This window comes from Nestor notabilis, unplaced genomic scaffold, assembly GCF_000696875.1.
Source record: "Nestor notabilis isolate BGI_N333 unplaced genomic scaffold, ASM69687v1 scaffold3962, whole genome shotgun sequence".
Lineage (NCBI taxonomy): Eukaryota > Metazoa > Chordata > Aves > Psittaciformes > Psittacidae > Nestor > Nestor notabilis.
In genome coordinates, this window is record NW_009919528.1 from 1 (window position 1) to 13,255 (window position 13,255).

At 34.5% G+C, this 13,255-nt stretch overlaps 1 protein-coding gene across 2 annotated transcripts in view; it reads right to left on the bottom strand.

The window, feature by feature from the left end:
* Nucleotides 1-10,950: 10,950 nt before the first annotated feature.
* RFX3 (regulatory factor X, 3 (influences HLA class II expression)) overlaps nucleotides 10,951-13,255 on the bottom strand; it is a 59,157-nt gene continuing 56,852 nt past the window's right edge. For both annotated transcript variants that reach the window (XM_010010266.1, XM_010010265.1), the window contains 2 exons: nucleotides 12,178-12,220; nucleotides 10,951-11,234 (listed from right to left, as the gene is read on the bottom strand). In XM_010010266.1, the coding sequence (XP_010008568.1) occupies nucleotides 10,996-11,234; nucleotides 12,178-12,220 (282 nt within the window). In that variant the 3' untranslated portion in view covers nucleotides 10,951-10,995. The remainder of the gene's footprint in view (nucleotides 11,235-12,177; nucleotides 12,221-13,255) is intronic.

Consider the following 13,255-nt stretch of genomic DNA (forward strand, 5'->3'; position numbering starts at 1 on the left):
GGTTAAGGATAAGCCTCGCTAAAGCTCTGATAATTCGGCTTTTCCCTCCCTGGTGCTGCTTCCCTCGCTGCTTTATTTTTTAAGAGCGTAAAGGTGTAACTGCAACGTTAAGCAGTAGGCGTCGTTGTTCTGCTGTAGAATATACGTATTTTGGTTGGTTGGTTTGTTGTTGAGATTGGGTGTCTGTCTCAGCCCACCGCCCCAACCCCCTGCCCGTTAAAGATAAACAAGAGACTGTGACGGTTGAAGAATGTGAGGAAATAACTTCAAGGGCTACTAGTCAAACCCGTAGTGTACTGCTGTATCCCTCATATAGCAATCTCCACGAAAATTTGACTGGAAACTATACATGCTGTTGCTCACCTGAAACAGCTACCTCACTATGAATGATTTATTGTGTAGAATGCACCACTTGTGTTTTGAAATTGATCTGTGGAAGTAATAGGAAAACAATTTTTAATCCAGTTTTGGTTTTCATGGGCTACCAACAGAGGCAGCAGTATCAGTAGGTATGAAATTCATATTACTAACTAGTTCTTCATTAATAATACAAAGTTTTCAGTATCTCTTGCTAAAGCAAGTACTTGATACTTGGAAATCTGAACCAAATCTAGTAGTGCAATAATATATTATATTAAATATTACTGTTAAGCTTCTCCTGTGACACTGAAGGCTAGAACAGATCAACCAGCATTTATTCTGCAGGCATAACCTGTCCATTTGGCAGCTACATGAATTGCAAATTGCTAAAACCACTTCAGAATGTGCCTAGTGCTGTAAGTCAAAGCTATGTTTAAATTTCGGTCAGTTGGACTGCTGTATCTGCAGAGCCTCACTGCTTTTCAAATAAAAAGCCACTACAGTTAGGATCCTGCCTAGCGAGTTTAAAGGTATAAAATCTGGTGGTGTGAAATGATAAAAAGTGCTTCCTCTTTCAGACATTGCAATAAGCTTTGTCTACAATTGATTAGCTACTTAATCACTTTTTTATTAAAAAAGTCCATCCAAACTTTTAAGAATTTCAAATCAATTAAATTCCCTTTAATAGGAGGAAGATAGAAAAGCTTAACTGTGGTACATTATTCAGCATAGATATTATTAAATATTTTGGCAATTTTGTCTGCAGAAACATCCCACAAGATATTTTCTTATCTACCTGTAATGCAGTTGGTGCAGAAGCAGCATGGATTTGGATTTGCCAAAACAAGCGGATGAAGGTAAAGTATACAGGTAGAAGGATCACGCTTTCCAAAGACACACAAATGGTCCCTCTACAAGAAGTCCACGGGAAGGAAATGTTATCTTTTACATGGTGATGATTAGCCATATTTATGGATAAAACATTTTTGTATTTCACGCATACAGCCAAAGTAAATTCAGAACTATTCAGCATTTTCTTCCTGTAGGAAAAAATGCACCTTTGAAAGCTTTGAGGATAAGCATGGTTGCAAAAGCTATTGTGTGTCACACCTGTGACTGTAATACTCAGATGCTTTCAAAATCTTTCCAGAGAAGTCTGCCTTGACCCCATAGCAAAGAGACAGCTGCACCTAACAAGTGTGAGAGAAAGCACCAGGCAGCTCTGTCTCAGCTCTAAAGCAGCATTTGGGGACATCTCCTTCATGAAGAAATAAGATCCAGGAAATAGGTGGGAGCATTATTCCAACAGTTACGCAACATCAGAGTGAGCAGCTTTCCTACTTGCTATGTCATGCTAGCAACCTGAAACAACTTTGGTATCATGCTGGTCACTGGTGGATCCCAGGTAGAAGTCTTCTCTCCATCAAAAGCCTGGGGAGTGTTCCATGCTTCTTCAGCTCCAAGCCTCCCTTTGTTGGTGAAAGTGGTTTTTCCAGGCTAGAGCTGTCCCATTTCCTTGCTATGATATGTGCTGCACCTTTTAATTTTGTCTGTCTGGTTTTCCTGAGTGAAACTAGAGGAAGAAGGGGAGGCTAAACTTTTCTTAGTTATCAGGAACTGCTGAAAACCAGGGAAATAAAAGGTAGAGTGATTGCTACCATTCTGAGCAGAAGTCATCTTATCTTTTACATGGGCCAGTAAATTCAATGCCTGTGCTGCAACTACACAACTCTTTGTGACCCTAACTTCAATTAATGTGATGTTATGGCACCTTCTTCAGCTGTTTCTGCAATCTTTTCATATTGGTGGAAGACAATACAACCTCAAGTTACAGCTCCAGCAAAGAACCCTTCTGAAGTGCATATGAAAGAGTATTCACAATATTACCAGTAGCTCTGTTAAACTGTGCTTTAACAACTCAAGTATTGTAAATACGCTTCTACCACTATTACTTCATGAAGATAAAGAGTCTGAGCACTCTTGTGCTTTCGGCAAGTTGTCAGGACTTTATAACCAACAAAAGTCAACAGCAGCAGACACAGTATAGACCACTTTTAGCAGCAGTTTGACCAAAGGTGGCTAAACCAGAACTGTGCCAGGACACCATCCACTGTGTCCAGTGTGACCCCACTGTGGGGAAAGGTAACATCCAGCTGAAGGGAGAAAACAGCTTGAGGCTGCAATTTTTTTCATACCACTTTCAGCTAGATTTCCAAAACTATATCTGAATTATTAACTACTAGTTATTAAATAAGTACTGAACTACTATGTCTGCCCGAAACTTTGACAATCAAAGGAGCAGCAGATCTTGTGCAGTGTGTCAATGGAAAATGTCTATATGCTCTTACTAGCAACAGTTCTGCTTATAAAATTGCTTAAACTGTGATCAGCAGCACACTGAGGTCAATGGGTTGGGATCTTTAAACAGAGAAGTCCTACTGGTTAGGTTAATTCAGGTGCTGGGGAAGAACATACATAATGGGATTTAGCAAAATTTGGATTGAGATCTGCAGAATCAAGTCAGAATAAAAACTCCCTCTAGCCTACTGTTAACAGTGCCAGAAATAGATCAAGGTTCTTGCTTGCCTTGTTCAGATCCCTTTGTGGAAAAATAACTGACATATTTCACATTGCTTTTGGCACAGACCTTGATATGGAACTAAACAACTGATGCACATTGGATTGCTGCAAGCTACATGGTATTTTACGTAATTGAAGTGAATGCTTTCGATAAATTAAATACACTTATTTGATATCATTAAGACTGTGCAGAAAATAACCTTACAGAAGTAATAAGCTTCACTTATTACCCTTCTTATACCTGGATTCTCTTACAGTAGTACCCAGTATTTCCAAACCAAGTTTCTCCTACATGTCAGCTGTGCTTCATGCTTTGAGGTCTGGGTCGTCCTACTTTTGTATGCTGAACTAAACTTTCACTGGTTAACTGATTAAACCACTTTAATTAATATCAACAGCAGCAGAGGTTGAATTCTGCTGGGCCTTCCTGGTAACACTGTCAGAGGAAAAGAATTGAGTAACATAGCCTGTTGGCTGTATCAACTGTTGGCTGGTGTGAGATGCCTCTAGGGGGAGATGTCCCTCTAAAGATTGTTTTCATGTGCACGTGTGCTGGAACCAGATTTACTTAGTCTTAGCAAGGCATCAGCTAGGAGATTATGTCTTAGTCTTGATAGTGAACCAATTATGATTACTTTGTAAACACAGGTGTGGCTGGTCGCTGGTGTAGAAAATTTACACTTTTTTTTGATAGAATGCATTGTAAGAACCAGCACTGTGCTAAACCAAGCATCTGGTCTTTATTTGAAACTAAAGGATAGGCAATGATAGGACCATAGCTTACAGCTGAATTTCCTAAGAAAAATAAGATTTTGGATGCATCCTTTTTGTCTTTAACATAGTTTTGAGTGGTATCCAATAGTAATTTTGATATTTTAGCATCTATTACTCAGTGGGTCCTCCCCAGTTAAAATAACATTATGCATTTCTTTAAATGAAACAGTGCCTCCAGCACATACTAGAGACCCGTAAGAGATATGACCTGACAGTATTAGGCATTTTTCTATGTTTTGTGAAACTACCAAAACACCAATGCATTAGCATATTGCAGAATATTCAGAGCAAAACTTGCAGAAGTCGGTTCCGCTGGCAATGAATTGAGAGCACTAATTCCTGGAGACAAAAGTCCACATGCCCCCCTCACTGATAGCTGTTAATGAGCTGACTCTGTAATGGGAAATTACTGATAATATTGAAATTAGGAAGTATATTACTATCTGTATTTATGGGAATGTGACAGCTACTTAATTAACATTCCAAATACTAGTTTCTTTTGCAATCTGAGACACACTCATCACTTAGTTCTGTTGCTGCTAAATGAAAAAGTAGTCTTATTTTAAAGGCATAATTTGAAATAATTTTTCTCTCAAAATCAACAATACCACAATCCAATGTATCTGGCTATACAAAAACTGAAGCAATTCAGGTATGTTTGTAACAAGAAAACAAATTTATTGATTTTAAAAGACAAGACACAATTTCGTTTTGAAAAACACAAGAAAGCTAGCCTGAGTTCAAGTCTGAAATATTCAGAAAAATCCTACTGTCTTTAGTATGTTCCAGTCATTTTTTTAAACAACACACTAAAAGTTAATATATATTTTTATAATTATAAAAGGTCCCCAGTTATTGTACAGTACACAATACAAATTGCCCACAAACTATTATTTAGCTCCTGCCAGTTTTGAGAGGACATGATATACTAAAAGATTTAGCATTTCTCACAAAAATCACATCAGGAAATACCTATTTACAAAATCAAATACATTATACAAAAAAACCATCACGTTATTCTGTAAAGATGTCTTCTTTAAATAATTAAAAAGTATATTCAACCGTAGTCCAAAAACTGGAAAAGAACATTACATTATCTCACACATACAATCTACAAAAAGTTGCTTACCTCATTTACAGAATATATTCAGTCAACTGGAAAATAAAGGTTTGAATATGTCCTAGTGTTATGATGTTTCTGTGCTGTGGGACTGAATAATGTAATCTGCCACTTACTAAGTGAAATTTAAACGATGGCACTTAAAAAAAAAACAGTATAAAATAAATTCAACAAAGGAAGTTTCCTAGAAGGTAAGAAAGCCCTGAGTGATGATAAAATTACTGATTGGTAGCTCTAGAATTAACCTAATTAAAGTTTACCACCTCAGGCACAATTTTCCAAGGTTTTGAAAGGCACTCAAAGTTTCTTCAACAGCCTCATTGGTTATTAACTGTAAATCCAAATTTTCAGTGAAGATGAGTGGAGATGGGCAACTTGCTTTGGTACAAAATGATATTTTCCTAGCATATTTTAAATTGCTTAATTGGGTTACTTTAAGATGTATATTTAATATTAAATACAAGGCAATCGTTAATACTGAAAAAAACTTGGGGAACCCTTTAAGCAGTCTTGATGTAAAAAGCTCTTGCTAGTTTCAGTGAGTCAAAAAGAATTGAACTGAGTTCCTGGTAAATACCAATCTATGTGAGGTCATTCCTCTGAAGTCTAAATTCCTCTTACAAAGAAAGACATTTATTATTTCAGAGTAAAATTAATCCAGAACTGAAAACTCCTTTTAAGATGTTTGCACCATAATCAAGAAAGTGCTTAAGAACATACACATAACATTTTCCTGATTTAGATTTAAGTGAGGCTTATTTGATGCTCATTGGCTTGTATTGGGCCTTCTTTTCTACAACAAATTTCAGCCCTAATGAGCAATCTACAACAATAGTTCTTACCAAATATTTAATTACTCAGGGCTTCCAATCCAAAAATGTTAATTTTTTTTTTCAACAGGAAAAGTTAAAAAAAAAACCAAACAAAACAAAACCAATTCATAATAAAATAAGAGTTAAAATGATTATCTTCAAACTAAGGCATATTTTATTTCAAACAAACACTAGGCAGTCACTTTGTAAGTGGCTTTTACTATTTCTTAGTTAAACTGGTAAATTAAACTCAGGTCTACTGGCACATAAAATCACTAGCAGCAATGATCAAGGCATGCAAACTCAGAAGCATTTACAGTAAATTATGAATAAAAAAAGATGTTAAATTAAAACCCTTTGAGTATTGCATTTATGTTAATCAATTATGCATGAATTTGCATTAACTGACTAAAATTGTTTACAACTTACTTGCACTATACTACTGACATAATTCCATTAAATAACTTAAAATGAGACCCTTTTTTTGCCCTCAGCTAGACTTAAATAAGTACAGCTGCACTCAGTGTTTGCTGACTGATATATATTGCAAGAAACCATTAGAAAATGTATTGTACTCTTACTTAGTAAGGTGGTATTTCTATCTGTAAGTTTGAAGAATCTCTACTTGCTACTACACTTGTTCCCTTGTTCTTGTAAGCAGTATTTCTATGAACAAAGGTGTTTTTTTAAATGGCAAAAGGCTTGTGCATTTTCTAGGTTGCTTTTAAAATTCTGACATTCAGTAGGGGCCATCCAAACTGTACCCCTGTAGATGAAAATGAATAAAATACCTTCATCTTTTAGCTAGCCATTATTGCAGTGACTGAGTTTTAGAAGGAATATCAATATAATGGTGCATTTTTTGTTCTAGTTTATCAATCACTGCCAAAAATTTCAATGCAAACACACCAAATATTCTGCAAAATTATTATTCTTCACTAAGCCTTCTTTTAATTCTAAAGATTCTCTTTTACAGTACCACAGTATTCCAAAACTAATCTATCCCAGGAGATTTTCTGAATATATTTTCTAAACCTTTATCTCCTAAAGGCATCTTAAAGTAGACTTCTTATCTGTAGAAACATAAGTTTTATTTTCTTTATATATTTATGCAATTATGAAAACAAGGGAGCTGAAGTACTGTTTTCCATAAGACAGTACACCTCAATGGCAGTGAATATTTTGCCTAGGTCTACTGAGCCTCCTATAATAAAACCATCCCCATATAGTATGCAAGTATTTACTTTAAACATAATTTAAAAAAATCCCTACACTATCAGCTATTTCAAAATATATGCTCAGTGGACTAATTAAATTATCTAAAAAGCTTTGTTCCCATCACGTTCCTTACAATGCTCAAAGGGTTAATGCAAGGCATTACATCAAATTAATTTCCTAATACTAGAACTAAGCACTGTGTGTTTATGCTTCTATTCCAGTTTTTACTGTTTGTCTTAAATCACCAAACAATTAGCAGAGATACTAGAATTCCATTTATTGATTTGTTTTAAACCATATACAAAGAGGATGTCCTGTTAGAGAGACAAGGGCCCAATTTTCAGAAGTTCAGACTGCTCTCTTGAATGAATGCTTATACTCTGAAATTACCGTCGTATATTTATATTACTAATAAATCTATTTTTGTCAGCACTTTCATGGCTATCAGTGGTTGTTTCTGTTTTGTAACAACATTCTGAATTAAACTGGATTGCAGCGCATCTCTAATATAAATTTTTTTCTAAACAGTGCAGGTGTCAATTGGTGAGATTGACAAAAACATGAGATCAGTTCTCCTAGGGAAAACAAGGTGAACAAAGAAGTGTTTTAGATATTTTAAAATACCCCACTTTAAATTAAATTTGTATACAGACCTACACATTCTTGAATGACAGAACATAATCTATTTTCTTATTTTTGAACTAAAGGCAGTAATGCTGTATATCACCATTGTATAGGTAAATAATTTAAAATCTATTTTCCAATTTTTTATGGATTTTTTTTAAAAGGTGCTTAGAACATGCTACAGTACAAGAGCAAAACACAGAAATAGCAATTGACAACAGAAAAAAAAAAAGCTTTCGATCTGATTTACCATGAGAAAGATGAAAATGTACCAATGAATTTTAATAAATACAAAACTTTTGAAAATTGGGCCCTTTTCAACAATATCCATTTCCCCACAATGTTCACTGAGCATTCTGTGCTAATGGGGGAAATGCCTCTAAAATTATTATTATAAAATAATTATTTTGGATCCTATGTCAATATTAGATAAAACACATAAACCATGTCAACTCTCATAATGTCTACCCTGTGGATACATGCTACACCTCTCAAGAGCACTAACAATAGACTTCAGAGCTGGTGTGGCAATGCAACCGCATTTGGACTGAGAATATGGACTGAGGTATTTGTATCTATGTAGTGTAATGATTACTAAACCCCAACTATTTAATAGCAAGGATGTGCAAAATGTTTTATCTAAGTGTTTGACTAAAATTTCAGTAAATGTAAAAACAAGAGACCCCCAAGCCTGTAAGTATACAATGCAGCTTGCAGTAACATAGTTCTAAAAAAAAACTGGTAAAATCTTTAGAATCTAAGCACAGGACTACAGACTCCATTCAGTTTTCTGAACCTGGGATAGTTCCAATTTGTTTTGATAACTCATTGATTTTTAGAAGCTATGAAATATGTTCCATTTTTGTATCAGATTTTTGTTCAGTTTTGTTTTGCACTTTGTGAACAGTGAACAACTGAGTGGAGTGGGGAGCTAAACAATGAAAGATCAGGTCCCACCTTTTTTTACTAATCTAGATTTACCTCTTAAAATCGTACTCTTTTTCTTAGCAACAGCAAATCCAACATTAAACCAAGAAAGGACAATAATAAGAAAACATTACAGGTCAATCAACACAAAAATTGAAACAAGTACTACAGTACTAAGAAATGCTGAAAATGAAAAAAATGTTGAATTACTTCACTTTATTTTACTTGTAAACATCTTGTAATGCACAATGAAGGGGAGTAAATATTTATCACAGCTTAGTTTTAGCATTTTTGGTGAAGGGTACAGATGTGCTGATTTCCAAGGAAAAATCAGGACACACTGAGCAATATATGTGACAACAAAATCTATAATGATATTCAGTGCATTTATGAGTTTAGAAATAATGAATATAAACCTCACTTTCACTTCTTATTGAGGCAGAAGCCATGTACCGACATTAGTAAGGATTATGCCTACATAGAATGAGCAGGATGGGTTCACCTCCCAGTTCTGCAAAGGCATTAAAATTTAATTTTGTACACCAATAATCTTAGGACATTTCAGTTGATGTGCAGCTGTATTTGGAGCATATGTAAACTCTAGCAACAAACTTGTTTGCTATAAATATGCTGTTCATTTTACAAGCTCTTCTCCCATTTGGTATATATGACTTTAAAGTAATTTTCAGACACACTAGATAAACCAAAATAAAAGAATCCCTAATTTTCTTACACAGTCTTTTCTGTAAAGTTGATCTTTTTGTGCTCTCCTTCACTTTTTGGCTTTTTTTCTTATTTAATTCCACTATTTTAGTGTAGCAAATTCATGTGTCTGCATAATGAAATGTTTAAGAAGAAAAATTTGAGTTTTAATGTCAATTAATATGGTATCTATGAACTGTCATTATTTAACCATTAAAATGTAGTATCTGGCTGATACCCCACAAAATATAGAAATTGAAAACATGCACTGCATTATGTACCTGCTCATTTTTTAGTTTTAGGTTTTAAAATTAAAAGTAGGCAAGGGTTTAGAAAATATATAGTCATGCTTGGGACTATGGTCAATCTATTTTGACATTTTAAGTTGGTATTAAAGCTAGTTTTGCTTTCCAAATTCCCAAGCAAATTTTATTTGTAATAAAGTGAAATCCAGCTAGAAACAAGAAAAAATAGGTTTATTGTCATTCTAAGAGGGATATTAAAATCATTTAATAATAAAAAAGTCCTTTTATTCTTTTGAAGGCTATGTAACCTGTCTTTACTTCTTAGAGAATTTGAAAATGACAGGCATATGCTGTTGAATTAATTTAAGAGTTAAGAATAACAAAAAGTTCTAAGTCTTAGCTTCAGTTCTGTTTAAGGCACCATGTAATAGCCGAGGTACAATGATCCCTGATGTACATTCTTAAATGGCAATGGTCCATCTAGCCACCTATTCAAATTCTACACAATTGGGAATAAGTACAAGTGAGGTGTGCCAGTTACACTGCCTTATCTAATTTTTGTAAAAATTTAAATCCACTTTAACAAGGTAATATTTCTTAAAGGAAAATGATGCAGGTTGCTACATTCCTTGCATTCTATAAATCATCTTTTCTAAGAGCAGCAGATTGAACCACTAGTAGGAAAAGACCTGGAATAGAAGAAAGTCATCCAAATGGAATGTTTTCCTGTATGTCCAGTTCAGCGTAAGTAGCACGTACACTTAAAATTAATAAAGTCACTTCTTTTTTAGCTTCAGTTTCTAACAACTACAGTACCACTCAACAGCCAAAAGCATCTGTTCAGTGGCCCCACATATAGAATCAGTAGTCTTCAAAACAGAGGAACTGGTATGCAAATAATATCTGGAACTGTTGATTTTAAAGGAAGCTTGCATTGTTTACATAATGGTCAGATAATTGGGTACGTTTATGACGTACACAATACCGTATTCTGTTACAATTCTGTCATTTAAACTCGCTTCTTGCTCACAGAAAGAAACTAGGAGATCTCCCCAACCCTCCAGCATTATTACAAAAAAATCCCCCTGTGAATATGCTCACAATTTTATCAAAATAGTGTCTTCTCGTTGTCCAATGAAAAGCACCTTTTATAACATATTTGATACATCTGCTGTCAAATAAGTATGCCTCCAGTGTAAATCAAAGAAAATAGTTCTTTTGATATTTCACAGAAGTGCATCTAATTAAAACCCCATCTATTTTAAATCATCATTGTAACTAATAATTAACATTAAAATATTTTTTAAAACTATGAAAAAAATTAAATTATTGTAAGAGGACAAAAACATTAACATTAAGCTTTGCAAAAATCTTCCTTGCATTTGATATGAAGAAAACTCTTCATATTGAATGGCCAATGTAAAATGATTCTGTTTACAAAATTTTTTTTGCCTTTTTTTTTTTCTTTTTAACAGATCTGGCAAAATACATACACCCATTCCATTTAACAACTCCAGTAAAATAATGTTCAGCACAGCTAAAATTTGACAACAGTCGTCCTTCGGACTTACTATCTTTATTTTTTTCATATTAAACCCAAAGGGTGTGTTGGGGGAAAAGGGGAGGTTTCATATTAGACTGCAGTATATGTATTTCCAGTAGCACTGCATTGTCTGATAGTCTGAGTAGTTGCAACAATGTGCTCATTATGAATTGGGTTCAGGAGGTTCTGCTGTACTCCACTCTCAAGCACTGGCTGCATGCAGCCCACCTGGAACGCTTGGTTTAGCTCTGTTTTCTCCCTCTTGGCTTGTGGCTCTCCATTTTCATCCAGCTCTTCATCTATTTCACTTTCAACTTCACTGCCCTCATCTGTACAAACAAACCACCATGAAACTAGCATGAAGGAAAAAAAGTCTAATACAAGGGCCTTTATTTTGCAAATAATATTTGAAATACAAAAATACAGGGAAAGCTAGGAATCTGATAAATTACAATCTGAAAAGTAAAATTTTAATGGAAAAAGTCAACGATTATCTCAAATAGGTAAGCAGACTTCTAGCCTTGATCACTTGACGTACTGTTGAAACAGTATGTGTGTAAAGCATCTGCAATCTCAAAAACAACCTCTAACAAGCAACTAGTGCTAAATGCCTCTCACCTCGAAGACATGATGAACAAAACAGTTGTTACTTTTAGTTACTGACATGGAAACTGAAGAGATTTGGAGTGAGTTGGATGCAAATTTTGACAGACATTCTCATACTCATTAGTTGTGTGATCTGCGGTCAAGATACGTCAAATCACTCAACTAGTCACTCTAAGAACCTATGTCAAAATATGGCATGAAGAGATTATAAGGAACTAATTTCTTTCTATCCTTTTCACTGACAAGTTATCTGAGAACTACCTGCATGCAATTCTGCCTTTTTCACTTAGCAAAACATTTACTACAGATAAACCAGATATAAGCATACTCCTGTCTTTCTTCCCACATTACCCTCCTTTGTCCCATCTGATACAACTAAACTCTGCATAAAAATTTGAGTATTTCTTGTATCAATTATAAGCCTTTTTGAAATATACTCTTATTTTCAAACAAACATATAATATTCTAGTCATTATTATATGCTGCATATTACATAGATAGCTTATTGTATCCATACAATTTATTAATGCATTCAGGTAATATATATATGCACTTTAAAGCATGATACAGCTCTAAATTCTGTTTTACTGTATTTTTAAAACATAAGGACTTAATTTTGCTCAGAGACACATTAGTTTTATACACAGGAGAGATTAAAATATTTACCTTTATCCATATTTCCAGGGGACACAGCATTTATATCACCAAACTGCAAAAGAAACAATAAAAAAACTGGACACAGTCTTAAGCAAATGTGAACTTAGAGCATTCGTGATGGAGCAGATCTTCTCTGCAGCCACATTCATTCTGCAGCAATTCATTTTCCCTTCCTTCCTAGTCTTGTACTTATATCACTAAGTAAACCCCCCAAAATTAAAATGGGGGATGTCAAATTTTATTAAGATTACTTCATCACAACCTTCACTGCTTGAAGTGAGCTATTTATGTGTTGTATAAAGCCTTAAATGATGATGGATATCCATTCTGAACTGCCAATATTTTAACAAAAAGCTCTTTCTAAAATTTCCCAGAGACAACTTTAATTGTCCTGGAACAAAATGAAGGTACGTCAGAGTGTTGCAAATCTATCTGTAAGGTAGATGAAAGGTATGGCTGAAAAAGGATTTGCAGTCTGGTAACTGATTTTCCTTACATTAAAAAAATACATTTTCAAAAAAGTTGCTCACAACCTAGATATACAACCTTCCTCCCTCTCCTCCCCTGTATCCTCTAAGTTTGTTTTAACTAAGAGCTGGCAGAGCAAAATGCCATCAATGAATCTCAACTGAAAGGATTACATTATTTAGATAAATACATCTCCAACCATACATGATGATACTGGTCTTTTCCAGAAGAGTTTTGCCAATATGTGTATCCAAAGCTGGGAGAAGAGGAAGGGAGAAAAAGAATGTTTTGCTCAGCTGCAACACCAGTTTATACTGTCTTACGGTGTTTGTTGGACCACAGTCGTACAGTTCCTCATTTTATTTCAATCACAGTCATTGAATACAGAAACATAAAGCCACTAAATATTTAATGAATATTTATTAATTTTGTTCCTCTCACCTCCAAAAATTATGGATTACTTACTTCCTCATGGTATCTCCACCTTCAACCTATATAAACTTTTAAGAAGACTCTACACTACACTTATGTCCAGCATATACAGTGTCTCTTAGGAGGACAGGAATGTAGTAACTGTAGTACTGTAAATGTAAGGCAGAGATTCAGCAAATATACTGTC